The 23,484-nt window shown below is 29.7% G+C and overlaps 1 protein-coding gene and 1 long non-coding RNA gene across 3 annotated transcripts in view; both read left to right on the top strand.

Annotated features, from left to right (window-relative positions):
• Positions 1-23,484, top strand: part of LOC126735930 (uncharacterized) — a 208,662-nt gene that overhangs the window by 42,172 nt on the left and 143,006 nt on the right. Inside the window, exon 3 of the long non-coding RNA XR_007660550.1 lies at positions 117-267. This is a non-coding gene — a long non-coding RNA (uncharacterized LOC126735930). The remainder of the gene's footprint in view (positions 1-116; positions 268-23,484) is intronic.
• The window catches only part of LOC126735927 (homeobox protein abdominal-A homolog), an 84,421-nt gene continuing 76,619 nt past the window's right edge, over positions 15,683-23,484 (top strand). Inside the window, exons 1-2 of one of the 2 annotated variants that reach the window (XM_050440051.1) lie at positions 15,683-16,847; positions 19,991-20,023. In XM_050440051.1, coding sequence (XP_050296008.1) covers positions 16,181-16,847; positions 19,991-20,023 — 700 coding nt within the window. In that variant the 5' untranslated portion in view covers positions 15,683-16,180. Of the gene's footprint in view, positions 16,848-19,990; positions 20,036-23,484 lie in introns of both variants that reach the window. The other variant, XM_050440050.1, reaches the window with a different exon arrangement.

Below are 23,484 nucleotides of genomic sequence, written 5' to 3'. Positions count from 1 at the left end.
TACATCCCCCTAATAATGACCATTACCATAACCACAAAGCCACGGGACAGCCATAAAATTTATGGTTGTTGCGTAATTTAAAACAAGAGTGGATGGCCTATTTCTTTTTTTGACAGAATGGTGAAGGAGGATTGGGGGCTTTATGTAGGCGTTATGACATATTTTGGACCAGTAAAACACGGCTAAAGTGACAACGGCTACGGGTGGCATTTAGATAAGGCCCGACGAGGTTGAATGTTATCTAGCTGTAGATATTATGGATGTAAGGTAAGGCAGAAACGGACTCTTTTTATTTAAATAAATTTAGTTCAACCTTAGAGCGATATTTGAGAAATAAAATAATACCGTCTTTCCACTATTTACCTTTTTTTGGTTTTTTTCCAAATTATACAATTTTTTTTAAATTTAAATTATAAAGTAATATCTAAAAAAGAGACACATATATAAAACTAACAGAAAAAATGAATAACAATATTGTTTCTTTAAATTTAGATTTAGGGAAAATTACGTAAGTTACTATTTTTTAAAACAATAGCAACCAACAAATATTCTGTAAAACTTTAAATTTTGGCATGTGAAGAATTAAAAGTAAATATTAAAGTGAAAGAGAAATAATCAAAGCGGCTATAAAAATATAAATTATAAATATTTTAAATGTGGATTTTAATGTAGAACTTTTTAAACTTAACTATTATTTAAAATTTGTATTAAAAATGCAGTAAAGTAAATGCAGTAAAAATGCAAGTAAGTGTTACATCACAGTCTAAAATATTAGTGGACGTAGCAGAGGGTGACCACAGTGATAAAATTACGCCTGACAATTATTTGTATCCCAGACTAACTTTAAATACATTTTTACCTGACCTAAATTATTGTAATACAAACGAACATATAGTACTGTTTGAGATCACATTATTATAAGTTTAGATCAACAAAAAAATTGTTTTGCAGGAGATCTCTATTTGTCATATTAATGTTAGAAGCATAAAAAATAAATCAGATCAGTTAGAGTTACTTCTTCATTCTATTGGTTTTACCGAGGTCGCATGCATCATCGAGACCTGGCAAGTATACCGAGAAGCAAATCCTATTAATTAGGTTTAAAAATTATGGACTAGCCGTCTTTTAGTAACATTTTTTTTGAATTAGAGTTAATTTCAAATGCAAAATGTATCTATAAAAAGCAAATAGGCGGACTTTGAGTATGTTTGCTGCAGTTTATTGATGGGAGGTTCTAGATTTTTATTATGTTGCCTCTCCTTGAGTAATGTGGATATTTTCTTAAATTTGTTAACACAGCTTTTTCTATGGATATTTTCACGTTACTTTTAAAAACATGGAATCAAGGGAGGTTCGGTCAATGGAAAATGTATTCTCTTTTTTCGTCTTGAATAAAACAATATTTAAATATACCAGAGTCCATCTGAATACAAAAACAACAATAGATAATATATTTAGTTCAATACCTGCAAATCTGATGAAAACTATAGTAATGCTAGCGATCTATTATATTATATCTTTTCATGCAAGATATTTTTTTTCTTATAAAGAACCATATAAGGATTATTTTATTAAAGAATCAAATTTCTTGAGAATTAAGCTTAAATTTGTCTGAAGTTAAAGCTGACTCTGTCTTGGATGAAGGCCATGATTCAAAAGAGCTTTTTTTAAATATTCTTAAATTTTAATATTTCTATCCTTCTTGAGCTGTCGTATTAAATATATAATAAAAAGCGCTAATTCAATTTTATTATAAGAACTTTATTTTTAAATTTATATATACACAAATGATCAAAATATCCTACTTAGATATTATGTATTAAAAAAACAACATTATTCACGAATTGTTCGTTTTATAAAAGAATACAATAAGCATTTGGTTTTTAAATCTAATAATTAATCACAAGCTTTCTGTCAACTTATAAAATGTTAAATAAATACGGAACAAAATATCGGGCCTTAATTTAGTGGAAAAAATGTTCAGCCATAATTCTTGATGATTCATTAAATAAACTGACATCGAAATTGGACATGAAGGGAAGTAGAATTGCTGAAAATGAACAAATAAATATTCCCTTATTTTTGGGACCCTATTAACAAACGTTAAAGAAATAATTTTGCTCATCTCATTTAAGTATTCATCAGGTTTTAATAAATAAAAATATTATGCTCTCTTATGAAGCACGTTGTATCTATATATTGTTGATCCTATAACCTATACTATAAACTTTGCGTTTTGAAGGGACGTTTTCCCTTTTCCAAGATATATAAGATGTTTCTTATTATCGAGGCATTGCACTTTTATCTGTTTTTTTCTAAAATTTTTAAAAAGGAGTTCTGTAAAAGTTTACTTAGCTTTTTGGAACATTTTTGGAAATTTTTTTTAACTCGTTTTTTTTCCCAAGTTTAAATAAATTAAAATTCTTTGTTTTGCCCGAGTTTTGCAAAACTTTTGATAATTATATTTTTAGAAAAAAATCAAATTAACTAATTAAATTTTTCTGTGAAAATTTGTTTTTTTTGGTTTCTAAGTATTTTTTATTTTATTTTTTAAATTGATGTTCCATTTTTGGAACACTGGGAACATATGAAACACACATAAAACCAACTTTAATTTTTATGAACAAAAGTCAAATTTAATTTAAAAAATCATAAAATAATTATTAAGTGGACACATAATGGTCTTTAAAACAAGCCTCATGTAAATTGAGGATACATTTCTCACACATCTTAGCCGAGTTTTTGTGACATAGGGCGCACCTATTCTGTTTTGTGGCTGGAATAATCCAATGATTCAAAACATCGTACCTAATTTGTTTATGGTTCCGAGCCTCTAACGGCTTTGATGTTTTAGTGCGTCTTCCAGTTGAAATAGGCCTTCCATAATCTCTTAAATATACCTGCACCACTTCTATTCGAAACTTTAAAAAATCCAATTTTTCGCCATTTGTTTGTACGAGTCCAAGCAAAATGCGAAAAGACTCCACCACCATTTCTTGGAACGAACCCCAATTCTATAGTCTTCCACTATAGAATTGGGTCCATTCGGTCCACTCCACCCATATATTTATTGTATTTCCCGACTACAAAAGGCTGAGGAACATCTCAGCTTAATAATTATTATAATTATTATATATTAATAATTATATCAAATTTAAATAAACAAACTGTGTTAGTTAATTAGATATTAATGGAAAAAGCAGCTGTTATTTATTCGTAGTATGTTGAAATACAATGATTTTTGTAAACAATTTCTTACTGGTAAGTTGTGTGGGGTGGGCTGGGGGGTAAGGGTAGAATTAATGAAAAAATGGGTTTTTCAAGAATACAATTGTTTGAGAAAAAAATCTTTTTTAAAAAAAACATTGTTTTTCCTTAAAACAACCCTTACCCCCCCACCCACCCCAACTATTTACCCAGTAAAAAATTCCTTTGAAAAATCACCATTTTTCATTCATATTATCCAATCTAATAGCACTGTTTTTGTATTAAAGATTTATAAGTATACATTGATATAATTGTATCAAATTTAAATAAACAACCAACAGGATTCAACGGATCGCAACTACTTACAATTAGAACAGGACGGTTATCATTCCATAAGGTAACTGTTTTTGAGAATTTGAGAATTAGCGTCTGTAGAATAATCAAAGCTGCCTCTTGTACCCTTTTTTTCTTGCATTTTATTGCGCGAAGGACAATTCTCTAATCTAATCCCGTTGATTGTCCTACTCCGATCTTCTGGAGCGAATTGAGTAATTCGAAGGAGGAAAAATATTTGTCGCCATAAATTTTAAATGGGACATTTTTTGGGAGATTCTCCAAAAGGGTCATTACTACAGATCCTCCCAATCATAGGTTTATGTAGCGCCTATTTGCTTGTTTACCTTGATAGGGATTAAATTGTATTAGGTACCCAGATTTTTTATATAACGACCATATTTTATAGCCGTACCTAATAGGTTTACCTTTTATGTACTGCTTCGCTCCATGCCTTCCGAAATATGGTACCATACTTTCATTAATAGACAGTTTTTCGTTAAGCGGAGCATAAGACAAAAATCGGTCATTCGACATGTTGAAAAGTAGTTGCAACCTCGCAAATGTATTATTTTGTTCTAAATCATTATTATCAGCACAATGCGCAAATTTTTTTAACAATTGAAACCGATTTCTTCGCATTGCGTTTGCTACTAATGGATTATATGTATCAGTATCCACCTCTCAAAGCATACGCCATCTTGGAACTTGTAAATACCCGGATAAATATAAAATACCAATAAAGCATTTTATTTCTCCCGCATCAGTACTAAAATTATGATTGCCTTTTTGTCTGGCATACAAATTAAACATTTCTACTAAATAATTACATATTTTCATATCAAAAAATGATTCAAAGCACGCAACAGCATCTGGAAATATGTCGATGTTTGCGTCAGGCTCTTTCGGAAAAACAAATTGTGGGAAGGAGTTATTCAATTCCACTTTTTTCCAGCTTCTTTCTAAATTTGTTTTGTTTATATTAGCTTGGGTTACCAAGCGAGCTAGTATATTATCGCTATCGTCGCTTGCATTACCATCAGATAATTCAGGAAAGTTATGGTTTACGATAGAATGGTCTGAGGTTCCTGGTGGCGAATCGATTGCGAAGATTTCCACAATATTTTTATCCTGATCATTATCTTCAATATAAACTACTCCATCAATGTTCTTTATTTTAGCACAAGCTTCTGACTGCATTTGACGACCACTAAGGTGATTTACATTAGCTGAAGGAACTTCATCATCATCAGAATCCTCTTCAGAATCCCTTCGATTGTTTGGAGGTGTGATAAAAACATCTGCAGCTCAAAACTGCTCATTTTCAACTAAATCAATTAGTTCTTGGGTCGTGTAATACCTACAATAAAAATAAAAAATTATGTCCCCGTTTGTTCCCAGTGTTCCAATATAGGAACAACCTAAAATGATCAAATCATTAAGTAACTTTCAATAATATTCATATTGGGTATATAAAATATCTTGAATTACATCACTTACAATAAATTCTTTGCAGTAGAACAATTTAGTCATCAAAACTATAAAAATTATACTTATTTTTTTAACGCCATATTGTGAACTTTAAAATAAATCAGTAATTAGCACACTAAATGCGGAAAATTTGCAAAAACGCACATCAAACTTTCCCGTATGCTAGCCAGAACGACACTAACACGACTGCGCGACGGAAAGATAGTTAGGAGCACGCTTCTCAGAAAAGAGAGGGGGACATAATGATATTTCCAATATCGGAACTCTGGAAAAAAATGGGTTAATAGGCACCAATTCGGTTTTTAGAAAGAGTTATTAATTCAACACACATTTATTGCACTATATAACAAATAAAAATAAATTTAGACCAAGGTAAATATACTGCTTGCTTGCTTTTTGATTAAAAAAGAGTTTTTGACCTTATAAATATAAATTTACTTATCTCTAGACTATTATGGGATACCAGGAAATGTCTCCATGTGGCTGAGGAATTTTTTAGCCGCTCACAGAGGACAGAAATAAACAAAAAAAATGTATAAGATTTTTTTCAGACTATTTATTGGTTTCTAGTGGGGTTCGCCAGGTTAACTTGCTGGGGCCAATGTTGTTGCTAAATTGTATTTTTTCTATTAGCTTACTTTTTTTCTATTAACGTTTTTTGCCGATAACACTTCTGTAGTCTATCGGAAGTGGATACAGCCGATCTGAACAAAAATGAAATCTGGCCGTTAACAACATAAAAAGCTACTGTACTAGAAATGGTTCAATACTCACCCAAGAGAAACCTTTTATTGTTGAGTTGATCTTTATTTCTTTAAAAGATCTTAATAAGAGAAACTGTGACAAAATTTTTGGAAGGTGTTTTGACTCCGAACTTACTTGTTTCCATCAAAAAAGTTACGTCCTTAAAGGGATCTCCTATCATTGCTTTGTAATGTGGCAGCTTTGAAGTAGGATTTATAATAATTTTTTATTACTATATTACTACACCTACATCCATTCACGTTTTAACTGTGCTATTTTGGCTTGGGGTAACTATGTTAGGGCTAACAAAATTCTAATTCAGCAGATGAAGGTTATTTCGCACAATACTCTTTATCTTAGAATAATATCCTGCAAGTGATTGTTTACTCAGTTGAATGTATTTACATCTTCACATTTTACTTTAAATCAAAAATGATTCTAAGAGAGGTTCTCACCTTCTAGGCCTTAACTAAAATAACATTAGTCATTATTATTTTAGAACCAATTTTGAAATTAACATTTCATCCCATAGGTTAAGTCGTGCAGCAAAGAGATCTCCAGTACTGCCTCTAATTAATTTCTCTAATTAAACTCTACAACAAATTACCGATAAGAATCAAACAAAATGCTTTTTAATTATGCTTTTTACTCAATTTAAGAATATTTGAACACTGATTTGATATGAAATATGATACTGATGGTATGCTCATTTGCGTTCTAACCCTGATAAGCCTTGTGTGTGGTAGTACCTTTATAATTTCAATTTTGTTTGTTAGATTTAAAGGTCTTGTTTTTTGTATTCTATTTGTAATTTTATATATAGGTACCTGAAAATCTCATATACTGTATGCAAACTGGCCATAGAAAATCCCATATAAATTATAATACTTTCAAATATTGGCTGTCCTGTATATTTTACAGAAAAACTGTATTAGACTTTTTAAAGGTGCGAGTAAGATAAGCCACCCTATCAAATTTCATTATTTTCATAAATAATTCAATAAAGTTAATTTAACATGCTAATGTTTTACATAATTTTGACCATAATTTTTTCATAATTATATTATCTAAAGACAGTGAAGAAATTATGTTTTCCCAAAATTTATTTAAGGTAATTAACTTTAAATTCAAAATGTAATTTTGCTAATAAATATACATGTCATTTTAAGTTTTACACATGACACTGAAAATGACAAAATAAAAAGTCTTATTTGACTTCGTACTTATTTACTCTTTCGCTAAAGCAATATTACACGTTTATATATTTTTTTATATCTGATTTAAGAATTATTTTTAATTTTGTTGCTAGCTTTGATGCAATTAAATATTGATCTTGTTAGTAACAAGAAAGATTTGTGTGAATGACTCGAACTCGATAAAATAGCGGATGAGATTAAATGTTACTTATTTTATCCGGGACTACTAACAAAATATTATAAGTGCCTTATCGGTTTGGTTACGATAAAATATTATTCTCAGCGGTGATTTTATAGCTTTTTGAACCCGAAGTTATTATCTTATTGCTGCATATTAGAATACCATAATAAAATCAAAAGCTATTCTTTATTAATGTGAAAAAAAACTGTTTATAAAAGTATTTTAAGGAAAAGTCAAAAAAATTTCAATTTGTGAAACATTATTGAAATAATCTTATGAAACATAATAATTTTAACTACAGCCCTGTTCTTTAATCCGTTTTCTTCATTCTCCGTGTTTCGCTGCCGATCTCGTCTGGCTGAACCCATCTCCTTCCGTGCAACTTTTACTGCATCCTCCGAGATGGCGCTACTTACAGTTTCGCAAATGAATATTCCTCCAGGCTGAAATTCAAACTTACTATAAGAAAAATAGTAAAACAATTATTAGTTAATTTTAAATATTTATATAAATTACTGCCTTATACAAAAGTACATATTTAGTTTTTAGGTTTTTGTATTTTCTTTTCATTTATAATTAGCTTTAATTTTCAACTAAAAAAAGTGATAAATTATAAATTGGTATAATTAGAATTAAATAAAGAAATTATAATATTTTTAGAGAAATCCAAAAATGTCAATTAAATCATACCATTTTAATAATTATGATTCACTTGATCAAATGTGCTTGAAAATAATAGGTAATAGGAACCTTTGAACCAGTAATGGCCTCAAAAAAGTAAAAAGTAAAAAGTATTAGAAGTAGTCTCTCTGCACTACTAATAGTGCGGTAAAAAAAATAAAAATATAATAATCTATATTATAAAATATTTAATACAGTTTTCAAAAATAACATTTGTATTATAATAATTCATGATACAGTTCTTAAAAAACCAAATTATTGAGTATTGGCATAAGTAAGGGCAAAAAAAGAAGATTTGGAAAAGATACAAGTTCCAAGATACAAGATTCTTTTGATTTTCTTTTGTTAATAAGATCACTGTGTCCTAACCACAGTTTAGAAGCTATTCTAAAACCATACTTTTATAGATAAGTTAGGTAAAGCCTCTCCAATTGCTTGATCAATCTTGTGCCTAGTTTTTATGCATTATTCTAAATATTATTGAACTCAGGTCTCATTTAGAAATGAGTACTCTTTAAGCACAAATTGTCTGCCGTTAGGAAATATATGAAAAGCTGGTATTAGGCCATTTTTAGAATATATAACTCTACCTATCATTACCTAGGTATTAGTGCTAAGCTGATTGTTTGCAGAATATAAAGTTCCAAGAATAAATTCATTTATGGTACATCTGGATTTCAGTATCTTTCAACAACACGAGATTGTCTGCTTAAACGGTAAAAAAAATTGATATCAAACAGGTACAATGAGAAAAGAAGAGAAGAGCATATACATATTTTTAACCTTTTATTGAACTTTAGGCTTTAAGCATCATATTTTTAATCCCTGATACACTAAAGGTTTTAAAATATAAGCTCTCTGAATTATATTAGAATAATGAACCATTATTAAAGTATTTTATTATTTATTGGATATATATATTGGTTATTCATGATCACAAAATATACATTTGATTACATATTGAGAATTCTACATATCAGCCAATTAACACACTGTCCTGCATTAAAAAGGTACTTGAAAAAGCAGCCTATAATTAAGTACTTTCTCATTTCAATAACCATAATCCTCCCATTTAAATCAGTCAAAAAACTTAATTTCTCGAGTGAATTCTCATTTTGTCTTTCATATACCTGTAACCATATTTTTATCAACATTAATAAATTTTCAAAGAGAAACTGTAGAATGATAGTTATTTCAATATTAATTGGTGGGTATCTTAGATACTGTGGTTCTTAGTGAACATTGATGTCACTCAAGTCTTAAAGTTCTGTCCAAAAGAATTCTACCATGCGAATAAAAAATTCATTTGCAAACCCAATTTTCTTCCTGTAATTTGTTAAAAAAGAAAAAGAATTTGGATAAAATTGAGTTTTATCAAAAAAAAATTAAAGAAAGATCTGGAAGATCTACTAACAAATATTTAAGCCAAGGGTAATGTAATTGATACTGATGATTTTAATATTGATTTTGCTGACATACACACCATGTTATTTTTTAATTTATTAAAATCCATCAATTTGTCTATGAATTTCAACCATTCAATTCAAGTCAATAGTTATATATCTTTATCTTAAGTGTAATATTAAGCGTCAGTCTGTTTTCTGATCATAAGGCTGCTTTTATGTTCCATTAAGGTATTTTAAACATTTTTGATTATACATTTCCTATCGTGAACAAAAAAGGAAACCCTGGATTTAAAAAACTTTAGGCAAAAATGTCCCTGCATTATATAAGAAAATTCAATGAATAATGAACAATTCTTGAAGTTGCTTGAAAATAGGTCAATTACACCTATTCTAACAAATTGAAGACAAATCGGCTTTAATTAGTATACTGCACTGCATTGAACAAGCACTTTATAATCAAATACTTTCATATTATAGAATTCTCCCAAAGGATACTCAAAGTTTATTATAAGATTGAACAATAGACAAAAATTACATTACACACATTATAGACTATGAAAAGTCTAAGAATATGTTTCATAAAATTAAAAATATATTTGAAAAAAGTACTGCAGATCAGCTAGGCATTTACAGCTTCTCATGGACAAGATATGAGTGTTAATATAAGTACAATTGAAGGTCTAGCACACAAATTAAAATCAGTAAATCAAAAAATTGATAATAACCTAGGTATTTCAAATTCAATTTGTCAACGGAGTAAGCTAGTGCCGAAGAAAAATCTTTAGGAAAGTTAACAGATTGTTATTTCAGGGAAAGAGATACATCACATAATAAAAAAGTTGCATTTTTGGCTAATATTGTAAATGACAGTAGCAGTAAACATTTTATTGTGGACTTAGGGGGTACATCTCACAGGTTTATGATAAAAAAGCACTTTTAGATCCGCAGAGATCCAACTCAAGCATAAATAGCAAAAAAGCAAGAACAGATAATAGTAAAGGCATAGTGGAAGGAAGTATCTGCATTTTAAATTATGTTTTGCTTGTACCAGACGTAAGGAAAAACCTCTTGTCTGTAAATGCAATTACAGACAAACAAGGAATTTATTTTTTACTAAAGGGAATATAATAATTAAGAAAAATATTATTGACATTTTGACAAGTGTTTAAAGTAATACTGGACTATATGTGGTGAACTTGGACCAAAGTGAAAAGAGTTTCTTGGTACAAAATAGTAGGTACAAAATAAATAAGTGGGACAGAAAACTTGTAGATTTGGGTATAAGCCACATTAAAAAACTGTTTAATTTGATTAAAAGCTGTTTGATAAACTAGCATAGAATTAAAGAAAGATGACTATGAAATAGATAGTGATTGTGAAATGTACTTGCGGGCAAAGCAAATAAGAAATCCTTTTCCTTCAACCTAATATAAAGCTAGAAGATTTCTGGAGATATTGCATACTGGTATATGTGGACCTATAGAATCAAATACCCGGAACGGTAAGCAGTGTGCTAACTGTGTTTTACTCATTTTTGTAAAGTGTATTAGGAAAAGAGTTTTAGGGCAAAGCTATATATGAAGTTACCTAATTACTCAATAGAATCCCAACAGACGTAAACAGTAAAACACCAATCGAAAGCTGGACTGGAAAGTAGTTAGATTTATCAAGACTTCAAATTTTTGAGTCAACTAAATCTGCTTAAAATTTAGGGTATTCGCATTAATTTGACAGTCGAAGTAAAAAGTATATATTTATGGGATATAGGTTTTGTCAAGAAATAATACTCCTGATATGAAAATTTTGGACTTAGCATAAGAAGATAATTTTGAAGAACAAGAAGAGTTCTAGGTCTAGAAAACTTGGGAGAAGGTCGAGAAAAACATCAGCTACAAACAAGAAGTGGACGTATAAAAAACCACCTGAAAAACTGAAAGACTATGATTTGATGACTAAAGATCAAGTTTTTTTTACATATCAAAAAGCAATCAATGAAGAAGATAAAGAAGAATGGATTAAGGCCATTAATTAATAACCAAAATTATTTTGTACTATATATTTACACTCATCACTAATAATTATTAATATTTTAAATTTGGATTTTTGAAACCTCCAAATTTCCACACAGAACGGCAATACTGTATATTTCGCTCAGAAATATTCTCGCGATCAAGGTATTTGGCAACTACGCTCGTTGTTTACTTTTAGATAATACACCTTTTGTACAGTGTTAGTATGAAAAGGATATATTCATTGTGGTTTAAGTTCAATTTTATTAATTTATATAAAAACTAAAAAAACCCTTTTTGTTGAAAAGTGATAAAGAAGTTTGAAGTGGGTTCCATATATTTGGAAAAAGAAAATTCAAATCGTTTTTTTAACAGGTGCGTAAGGTGTCAATGGTGTCATCCTTCTAGGTTATAATGTTATAAAAGAAGACATATTTGTCAAGTATCTATTGAGTATTGAATACCAAAACTAAGCTTTTGCTTTTATTTCTTTTACGAAAATATTAATAAAAATGTGTAATTAAGTATATTATTATAATCTAGCAAATGTTGCTTATTTGAACCCGGAATGCCGCAAAAATAAAATGTGCAAAAATGAAGGTTGTGTCTGGTCGGTATCCAGCAATCAAAATCGAAAAGGCAGCATATGTCGTTTGCCAGCAACATATTTATAGTCCGCGCCCACTGTTATTTAATCAATTAAATGCCCGTATCTCCTGGAATTTTAAAGGAGTTTAAAAGTAATTTTTTGTCTAGATGTTAACAATGGATAACTAAATCGGTTTATAGTGGGCATAAATCTCAGCAAACTAAGATTTTTTTAGAAAATTAATTAATAAGTTAACTTCCAAGGATCTAAATTAATAATAATCTAAACAGATTTGAGATGATTGCAAACCTTTACAAACGAAAGTTTTTTCTAAAAAATTAGTGAGTTGTTAGATCGTTATTAACGGCTATAAATGATAAAGGATATGGATAAAACTTTTGTTTGTAGCGGTATTATTACATAGTATATTATATGTATATGTAGATATTTATTATATATTATAGAAAAAAATTTATTCAAATGTCTTGGGAGCTTTTTTCATTTCTTTAAGAGGTCTTAGAGGTCTATTACCATAAATCGATTTAGTTATTGATTATTAATATATTAACAAAAAATTATTAAAATTCCTTGGGAATTTCAGAAGATATGGGCATTTAAATAACAGTGAGCGCGAACTATAAATAGCGGTTGCTGGCAAACGACATATGCTGCGTTCTAGATTTTGGTAGCTGGATATCGATCTGACGCTAACTTCACACATAAACAAAAATATTTAGAAAAAGAACACAACGTGGCAGCATCGGATACTTGCATTATAAACATAGAGGTATTCTACGTTGCCAAGTTGCTTTTTTTTACATTAACCTTTTTTATTCTAAAAAGTTTGTTCATTATTACTCTCAAAGTATATATTATTAGCAAATAAACGAAATTTTTAATTCAGTGGATTAAGAATATATTGAATGAAAATTTGGAAAGTCGTTTTGACATCGTTGTCTGAGAGATGGTGAACTCAAACAACATCGTCTATGTTTTGCAACTAGGCTTATTCTAGGCATTCAATGTTCTAAGGTAGTGCTTCTATAACCATTAAAAATATATTTTCTTAAAAAAATTTGCTATTGGGACATCCTGTATAGTTTTTTAACTGATGGTTATTGTCTTCTATGCTTGAAGTTTTAAATTATTTAAGTTTTGCTTATTTAAAATTGTGACGTACGTTTGTTTAAATAGTACGCTTTGTCCCTTTAAGAGAAAGGATTTTCTGGTAAATTTAGACCTGTAAGGTTGATAATTTTAGTGAAGTTCTTTAATTATATCCTTTACTCCTTTTAGATAACACTGATGATGGCTATTATGGATTGATAGCTGAGCTGTAGAGTTTAATTCTATTATATATAGTGAAGTTATTTATGATTACCCTTATTGTTTCGTCATCTAAAACTAAAAGAATGTCTCACATTGATAATGGTGAAAGATGTTTTTTCTTGACTAGGTACTTGTAAATATACGCTTTAAAATGTAGTAAATATGACATTTGGAAAATATGCTGGTAAAATCTTTATACTCAAATAGGAGACTTATCTTTATATTAATTGGTGAGTTAATTAGTTTTAGTTAGTGACCCACACGCATTCAAATAATTGTTCCTATTAGTTTTCTATTCTTGTATTTTATTTTAGATGTTTTTCTTAAAAAAGTATAGCTACCTTAAGGTAACGAGGGGATTTGCATCTACTCTGATAGTCAAGCTGCCCTCAAGGCGATTAAGAGACCCAAGGATAGCTCAGCGCTAGTCCAGGAATGCAGAGACGCATTAAAAAGGCTTGAAGCACACATTGAAGTGAGACTGAGGTGGGTCCCAGGACACCAGGGTGTCGAGGGCAATGAGCGGGCCGATGAACTGGCAAGACCAGGTTTTGTTAACCCCTTCGTTGACCTCGAACCTTGTCTCGGTCTTAGCACAAAATAAATCTCCCAGGCACTTAATAATTGGGCCTGGGAAAAAGCCCAGCAAGAAGCAAGGAGTATCAAAGACTTGGTCCTGACTGGGCACAACAGTCTAAACAGGCATTTACACCTTCTTGGTATAACAGAAAGCCCACTCTGTCCGAATTGCGGTACAGAGGAGGAAACTTCATACCACATACTAGGCATCTGTGATAGGTGGAGTCACCTGAGGAGGAAAACTTTCGGAGCAACGACACTCCAACGGGAAGATCTTAAAGATCTAAACTGGGACAACGTGCAAGTCTTTATTAAAAGGACGGGCCAACTCAGTGAAGACCACGCATTGGGAGTGGAGGTGTAGGGGTGGATGATTCTGGGGTTGGCGAAAACGGACTGTTTAGGCCTACTTGCCGAGCTCTAGCTCCTCCACCCTTACTAATACTAGCTAAAAATGTGATTTCCTACTGACTAAGGACTTGTAGTTAGCACTTGAATTCATTTAAAATTTAGTAAGAAATACAAAAACTTTGGTATTGCTTACCAGACCCTTTTTCATTAATTGGGGTAAGTCAATTTTTTTTGAAAATTCCTCTTTTGCAGAGAGTAAATTAGTATGAAGCTTTGTTTGTTTATCTACAATCAATAAAGGCTCCAAGTAAAGTGTTTTACAATTATTTTAATCTTCAGGTGTACGTATATTATTTGTGAACGAATATTGTGTTTGTTTGATAAGATGCATGATAGGGTGGTTTGTCAATCGAATTTGTAATTCAAAAGTGCTTTGCTATTATTCAAGCTGCCCTCAAGGCGATTTAGAAACCCAGGGCTAGCTCAGCGCTGATCCAGGAATGCAGAGACGCATTGGATATTTTTATTAATGATTAATGATTGATGATGATTAATGATTAATATTTAGTTGATCAAAAATATATCCACGTTATACACATTTCAAAAGTGTTAAAAAATTGATTGTTTTACTCTCTAAATAAATGATGAATGTTTTACATTTACTAAAATTCTTCTTCTTCTTCTTCTTCTTCTGGTTATTATGGCCTCTTGCTTTTGAGAAGCATTTAGCCAGTGGATTATATCTTGTATTGGTATACACCGATATAGTGCATATGCATCTGGGTCTAACCCATCCCTCTTGCTTGTCTGAAAAATCTGCATGTTACCCTTTTTCCTAATTTACCGCATAACCTATAACTCACGATCCGTGAAGTTTTATATAATTTCATCGCTCTCCTTTACAATCTTATGTCATTTCTAAAATAGTGCCTCATCAGAAGTCTTCTTGCTGTCTTAGTTCGTTAAAGTTTTTCTCGTTTGTAGTGTTGTCATATTTTTTTATGCGTTTTTATGATTGCGTTAAAAAGCACTCAGTGAATCCCAGGTTATAAGGACTTTAGGGTTCTTAAATGGTTGCAATATGGTTGTTCATAACAGGGCAGCTTATTCGTTTTCTCTATAATATTAATATAATGTAGAGCTAAATCTTATTTCTCCAGTATAGGGGTTTTGTTTAAGTGTTCCACGAAATTACCCAAAATTATCTATAGTTGCTGTTAGTGGGAGGCAGCTTTTTTAAGGCCAATTTGATGCAGAGCAAGGGGCAATTCTTTTGAGCGCAAGGGGCATCTCTCCTAATTTTGATAAGACTATATAACTAGGAGTGCTTTTTATTTAATTCATTGTCACTATCGTTAATGTTTGAAATTAAATTATGTTAAGCCTCCTCTTCAGGCTTGGAATCCCTAGTCTTAGTGTGATCTTACAACAAAAATCAACATTTTAGAGGCACTTTTTCTTTATTAGAGGAAAACATTTTATGCTATTTTTCGTTAAATATTAATACATGGTTTTGATCAGATCACTAGCACTAAATATGACTAAAGTGTGCTGTCTGGGAATTTTTCTTACTTAATATTAAACTCTAATTCGACCGGACTATGAAAGTTCCAGGCGGTTGTTGGCAATAGCATAAGCAGAAATCGTCGATAGCCGTGAAGATCGGCGGTCGGGTGTGACGGCGGCGGGCGGCAATCGGCACGGCATCGACATCGGCATCGGCAATACGAAATACGAAACGTCGACGGCCGGCGTGGCGAAGGCAGGCCGCTCTTTCACCGCGTGTCGTGCGCGTTGTTACCATTGGCTTGGGCCGCACCTGCTCGGATTGGCGCGGGATGGAGGGGTTGCGCCATTACGATCTCTAGTACCGCGGATAAGGCATAGAGGGCTATAGACTGCACATACATGGGTCATAAAGGATTCGAAGAAGTAGAGGAGAAGGACGCGTAAGAAATCACTCTGGTTTAAACGAGTGCCGGCGGTCGTAAAAGAGCGCGGCGCGAAATTGCTCACGACACGTTTTTTTCACGGACTATGGTAATCAGTGCGCGGTGCGGGTGCAGTGATCAGGCCCGACAGCGATGAGTTCCAAATTCATCATCGATAGCATGCTCCCGAAGTACCATCAGCAATTTCAGCATCAACACTTGTTCCAAACGTCGCCGGTTAGTACTTCTTCCCTTGAGGCCAGCCTCGCTTCTGGTATAGTAAACTATAGTTCCTCTGCCGGTTCACCTAGCGGTTCTTCCCCACAACATTCGAACAGCAGCGCTTCCTCCACATCGCCAGCATCCAGGATGTATCCGTATGTATCTGCTGCTACTGCCGCGGCTCATCATCATCATCAACAGCAAGCTGTAGCGGCTGCAGCATTTAATGCGGCCGCCACCGGTTCTATGGTACCTGGAGGGTTTCCTTCTAGTGCTAGCACAGCAGCTTTGGCTGCAGCCGCGGCTGTAGATGCGGCGGCAGACAAGTCTTGCCGATATACGGCTGGATTGACCGGAAATGTAGCACCCACAGATTCAATGGTGAATTATACTCTTGGCCATCATCACCAGAACGGTGCAGCTGTGTCTGCTGCTAGCTCAGTAAGTGCTGCTTCAGCTTCAATGGCTGTAGCTGCACAATTTTATCATCAGGCTGCTAGCGCCGTCGTTGATCCTTTGACTTCTTGCTCTCAACCAACTGCTCCCGGCGGACAGCCTATTCCTGATATTCCTAGGTATCCATGGATGTCAATCACAGGTAACGCATTCTTTTTAGTTAAATTTATGCAGTTTTAATTGGTATTCTTTAATAAATATTTGTTGACACCTTTAAAAACAAAATTGTTTACAACCTATAAAAAATCAATAAAACTCTTAATTTTTATTGCTACTAAATTTTGACCATAAATAATTAAATTAAATGGGCTCTTAAGTGTTTATGTAGAGGTAATTTAATGATGTCAATAAAATCAAATTATTAGAAGCCTAATAGTATTTTAGATACATTCTATAGTTTTAATATTGATTATAATACATGCGCATGCGTTATAAGTAAACTTTGGTACCTTACTTTATTAAGCTTTTTTCATTTCCTGCAATTTAACTCAATTTGTACCTTTTAAGTTTTCATTATTATTTTTTTTTATTTACTTTTAAATGATTTTAGCGCAATCTCTATTTCGTAACTCAGCAAAAATTTAAATAATTTAGATATTAAAATTTTATTAATTAATGCACTTGGGCAACAATTTATTACCTAAAGCATATTTTAATTGAGTATGAACCACATTTATATAATTTTAATGTAAATTTTCCTTTTTTAATTACGGTATCGTTTTTATTGCTGTTTTATCATTCTTAACCATAAGAGTAATAATTTAGATAAAAACTAAGGAAATCACTAAATCATAAATTCATATGACAAATTATAATCATCTGAATTAAACCGTAAATGTAAGTTAACCGTTCCGACGGTAGCATGGGGATAGTAAAGGCTGAGGGATTTAAGATGAAAATTTAATTATTAAATAATTGTTATGTACTGCTTTTTAATTAAATCAACTAATAAAATTAGGCAATTAAATTTTAAGTTAACAAATATAAAAATTGCAAAAAAATATCAAGAGATAATTACAAATGCAATTACTAAATTATGGATTTATATGAATAAAAAATAATCATTATTAAACAAAAAATAATTCATTAACATATATGTCAATTAAATTTTGTAATAAAATTTTGCTTCAGCATATATTGATTAATTTATTCGATATAATGATCCAAAGCCTAAAGACTTTTAATTTTCATTCTTATGTCTAATTTAAATATATGCAATAAGGCAAATAAACAATGAAAAATAAATAATCAAATAATGAATAAGAGTAATTTCGCAAATTTACATAACACAAGTTAACTATAATTATGGAAAATTGTGCCTATTGTTGCAAAATTTATTGCTAACAGACAATGGCAGAGCAATATCTTTTAAACATTGTTAAACTTCAATATTCCACAATAAAACAACTTATTTGGCATTCAACATTGGCGTATTTCTTTGATAGATTTTACTCATACGTAAAACAATCCTGTTAAATCTGAAATATGTTAACAATTTTTTTATGTAATTTCAATTTAAGCTTAAGAAAAAACAAACATTGTTAACTGCAACTGATCCCAGAAATTAAGGATTGTCTATATTTTACAATAAATTTTCATTAAAATCAAAAATATTAAAATAAGAATTGATGAGATACGTTTAACTAGAATTTTTATTATGCAGTGAAGCCCTGGGACCATAAGAACAAATATTAAAATTCAATTTATTTTGAGTTTTAGGCCATTATTACATTTAGGCCAGATAGTTCTTTAGGCCATATTAGGGTGTTTAAAATACATATTCTGCTTTTGAACCAACAATTAACTCTTAAACCTTTTGGTGCAGCATCAATATATGCACCAATGGTGATATCAGTACAAATTGTCTGTAACTGATCTGTGACAAATGCAATAAAGTCTTGGAAAAGTCACGAAATGTTGTAAAAGTGGTTAATTTCCTCATGAATCATTTTTTGTTGCGGTTTTTGCAAATGTTTATTAATATATTAACAGGAAAATGTCCGTCTATCAGTTTCTGAAAAATCGAATATTAAGAGTTTTAGAATAATGCCTTAAAAAATCAAAAAAAACCTTTTTATATTTTTCTTAAATAAATAATATTATTGCACTCAACAAAGATTTTGTGAAAATTAATAAAAAACAACAATCGGTATTTAAACTAGAGCTTACATGAAAAATTTAAAAACTAAGAGTTAACAAAGAAAAAATAAAAAAAAATATATAACCAATAAACACTTTTATCCCTTAATATTTTATTTAAAATGATCATTTTAAAATTATGAGTAAAGCAATTTATTGCCTTACGGGAAAATCCCTCCTAAAAAGAACTTATAATCGCTTTCTGCTTTTAATCTACATAAACCATATGGTAAATAAGAAATGAGTTCACGGTCTGTCTGTTCATATTAGTTAGTGAAAAATCTTGTTAATTTAAACTCATTATATAAAAAGCGTAATTATAAATGCTATAAAATTAGGGTTTAATGGCATTTTAAGTCCAAAGCTCTTAACCATTTATACTGTACGCACAAATTAATTTAATTATTTATTTCTGGATCCTCTACTCAATATTATTAATCTGCAATTAAATTAAAATAATATTAGGTTTCACATAAAAAAGTATGATAATATAAAGGACTTTTATCATAAACAAACAATTTTTACAAGCGTTACACTTTATGGATACTTAAAGGATGTTTTACAAGCGTTTTTATTAGCTAATATTTTCACACTGACTTCTGTGTCAGTCTTTTATCACCGCTTTTTCTAACAGTAACCGTTTTCGACAATTAATTGGTTTTTAACAGTAATAAACTTTTTATGGATCCTAAAGTATTGCCTGAGATGCCTTTTTATGAATGGCAAACGGTTTTACAGCTGATTTTTAACCCTTTTTAAAATCCTTTTGTATTCGAAGTAAATAAGTATTTAACTTAAAATAAATTTGCTTGTTTTTGTTATAGTAAAACAATAATCAGTGTTAGAATGGTAATTATTATTATTTATTAAATTTTATATATATGTATATTTATGTCCGTCGGAATGGTTAAATTTAGGTTCAATAACTTACTCTATGACTGTGGTAAATATTACATTTAATAATTTGAACAGATCTATAAATTTGCGTAAATATAAAGGAATATTCAAATAAAAATATCATACCCAATTAAGTTATGCCATTTTTTGTTGTAAAAATGTTATTCCATGGTTAAGAATTGTCAAATATTATATTTATGGAAAAGGTTATTATAAAACTGTACTAATAATGATTTTTCTAATTTTTAGACTGGATGAGTCCCTTTGACCGGGTCGTCTGTGGTGAGTACAATGGTACATATTCTTTTTTTTATTTTATTATTTTTAGTTTGTAGCCTAGTTTAGTATAAGTTTATTTTTAATTACCTTTTGAAATTTCAAAATTTAAATTTATTTCTCACAGTTAAAGAAAATTATTCGGGTCTTTTAACACTATTGAAATTATTATATTTTAATGACAAAATAATATTTTTAGTAATACAAATTTATAACTTGTCTATCTTTAACAAAGGCTTGTGAGTAAAATTCAACGGTTAAAAATTAAACAATCTGGATTATAACCGTTGTATTGCTAGTTTATTATTTTTTAATAGAAATTGTGCAAAATAATCCTAAAAATAGTAACCTAGTGGTAATAAAAAGAGTCGCGATTAAAAGTTTATTATTAGTATACTCTTTTTCTTTAATTAAAAAATTTAAAAAAAAAAAAATTCATTAAGGTTTCCAAATATCTTTTCACTTTATTGCAAGAAATATCAAATTTTAATGCATGAAGCAAAAATATGTTAAAATAAATCTAAGCTTTTTTATTTAATTGGTTTGACAAATATTAAATAAATATTTTTAAAAGAATTTATTCTGCTATTAGTTTCTAGATAATTATGTTTTTCTTTTACTTTCATAAAATAATATTTTTAAAAATGAGAAATTATTTATATAATTTTATAGAAAACTTATTATAGACTATTTATTAGTACAAATAGTACTACTTACAATTATGTTAATGTAATTTACCATATAATAATTAAATAGATTAAAAAGTATTGAAAAAAGAACCAGACATGGTTTTATGTAGAGAAGTTTATAGACTAGATTCTGGAATAATTAATTAAGTAGTTAAAAAAAACTTATCTAATAACCCCTTTTATAAAAAATAAAATATTTAATAAAATTTAGCAATAAATTTAAAAAATAATAATTTTTAATGTTATACAAAATTAAGTATTTAGTAAAATGCTAACATACTCAGGTATATGTTTTTAAATATAATACGTAAATTTTAATTTATTTGAAGAAGAAGAATTTAAAATGTCGCTTTCAAAAGAAGTTTAAATTCTTACACTAAATCTAAAATACGAGTACACGCAAATCATAACTGCAGACCTCCAATAATAAATTCTTATTCAAAATATTTGTCAAATGTAGTTTAATTGTTATGAATTGATTGCTAATTTATTAAGCAATAGCAAATATTCATTTCTTTTCCTATATGTTGTTATTGGAATGCATTTTATGAGATTTTATATTAAGAGTTTTATTAATTTAAATAATGCTTCCTTATGTGGTTGTTTTAAAAGATATATTGACTTGCTTAATTTATTTGCCTACCATATATTAATTTAGTAAAAAAAATTATTGTTAAAACTTTCTTAATTTATTTTAATTATTACCACAAGTAAATAAATCATGACTTAATATTGTACTATATTATTCCATAAATATAGCAATCTTTGGCCTTAAAACAATAAATACTAATTAATTATTAGTGACAATGCTAACGACTTTGCACTATTTCTTATTATTATTAGGACTAGAATTTTTTATCCTTAACTGTAATAAAAATTAGACATACTAATGGTTACAATAACTAATAAGAAGATAGATGTAGAGTCTTGATGACAGCATAAATTCTATTAATATTTATTGCTCACAAGATGGTTTTATATTGTTTTTATAAGTTAATAAAAATATTTTTTGCCATAAGACCATTAAAAGTTTTAGTTTCTTAATTCTGTTAAAACAAAAACAGATATTAAAAAAAATTATAATATAAAATATACCAAAAACTTTTTTTAGTAATATATTTAATGTAACTATTTAATTTATATTAAACCATTTTGCCCTCTTACTCAAATATTTAATGCATGCGACTCTAACCTAAAAAATCTAACAGTTATTAGCGTTAAAGTATATTAGCGTAATGTTTAAAATTCCGTTACTGCTGCTGGAATTCAATTTTCTTTCAGAGTAGACATTTAATCTTAGCATATAAATACCTAAACACGGCCTAATAATTCTCGCAGAAACCGCTTTTAATTTACATAGGCCAAAAGAGCCTTGAAGGCACTTAATAAAAGCGGTCATTTGCAGGATGCATTTTATTTATTAATTATGTAAATTATCGTTTTATTAATAAGGTGAGCTCTGGTTAAATATTTTAGAGATTATGTTGCTATCCAAGAAATATGTTGAATAAAGTTGTGTTTTTTTTTTGGTCAAAAGGATCCGTTTGGGTTTCGCAGCTTTCTCTTTTTAGCCTTTTTTAGTAATTTATAACCCTTTGACATGGTTACTTATTTAGGGTGCTTTAGATTTCACTTTTTATATTTCCAGGTAAAAAGGGTTATTGTTACAGGCTGACTTTCTAAAAGTAGAAACTTTGGGATAGAAAATCGTTGTAGTGGTTTAGTTGTGCTTTTTTGGTTATAAAATGTTCACTAAAAACTTAAAAAACAATTTAATGAGTGAGGAAAGGATTTTCCCACATATCAAATTTATTAAAGAATTTTCAGGCTTATAAGAATCAAATAATTTCCATATTCTAAATTTACATTTTATGTAACACACCGTAAAGCGTTACAATTTCAATTACTCATAACACCATAAAGAAATAACTGCTTTGAATTTTAATCAAAGTCCGCGGGCTCGACCAATATAAATGATATTAAAATTATTTTGCCTTCCTGGCTCTAAAAATAATAAAAACAATAAACGTGAAACTGAAATAGCCTGTTTCGAGCCACAAAATTGGCCGTTAGGGTCATAAAAATAGCCGTTCATATGCTTTATTCGCCGTAATCTGGTAATTCAAGATGGTGGCTCGTGCTAATACAAAGCGACGTATTACGGCCTGTTGACAAAAGTTATTTATAATAAAAATGTACGCGACCCGAATGCAAGTTCACGGTCACTCTGGTGTAACACGGTTGTAGTTTTTAATTAAAATGGTTTTGTTTAAATATTTGAATTTGATTTTTTTTAATTCTATGGTAATTCTATTAACTAAGAAACTGTGATTTATTAAAATGGAACATAAATTAATTAAATATTTATTTTATAATTACGCTTATTTGTCATTTCGCACTAAATTTATTTAATTTTATGAAAAATGCATAAAAATAAATATTTATTTATGTACATTTTTTTTAATACTAGTTTGGATAAAAACTAGTTTTTCAAACTAACAAAAAAAGAATCTTAGTATAAAGCAGTGAAAATGGAGCTAAACTAAGGTACCTAATTAAGGACTTGTAAGATTCTGTGCAAATTTGAAGGTTTTCTTAATTTCAATTGTGCACTTAATTCAAGGATAATTTTTTCATACAAGCTCATCTAAACACATAGATAACTTGCTTATCCTCTCCGTCTTTTTCTTTTTTCTTTAATATTATATTATATATGTTATAACTTAAATATTATTATTTGAGTCTTAAAATTTGTTATTTAAACTTGCACATTTTTCT

The sequence above is a fragment of the Anthonomus grandis genome, chromosome 5 (genome assembly GCF_022605725.1).
Source record: "Anthonomus grandis grandis chromosome 5, icAntGran1.3, whole genome shotgun sequence".
Lineage (NCBI taxonomy): Eukaryota > Metazoa > Arthropoda > Insecta > Coleoptera > Curculionidae > Anthonomus > Anthonomus grandis.
The sequence above is the reverse complement of the archived record's forward strand: the minus strand, read 5'-3'. Positions and strand labels throughout refer to the sequence as shown.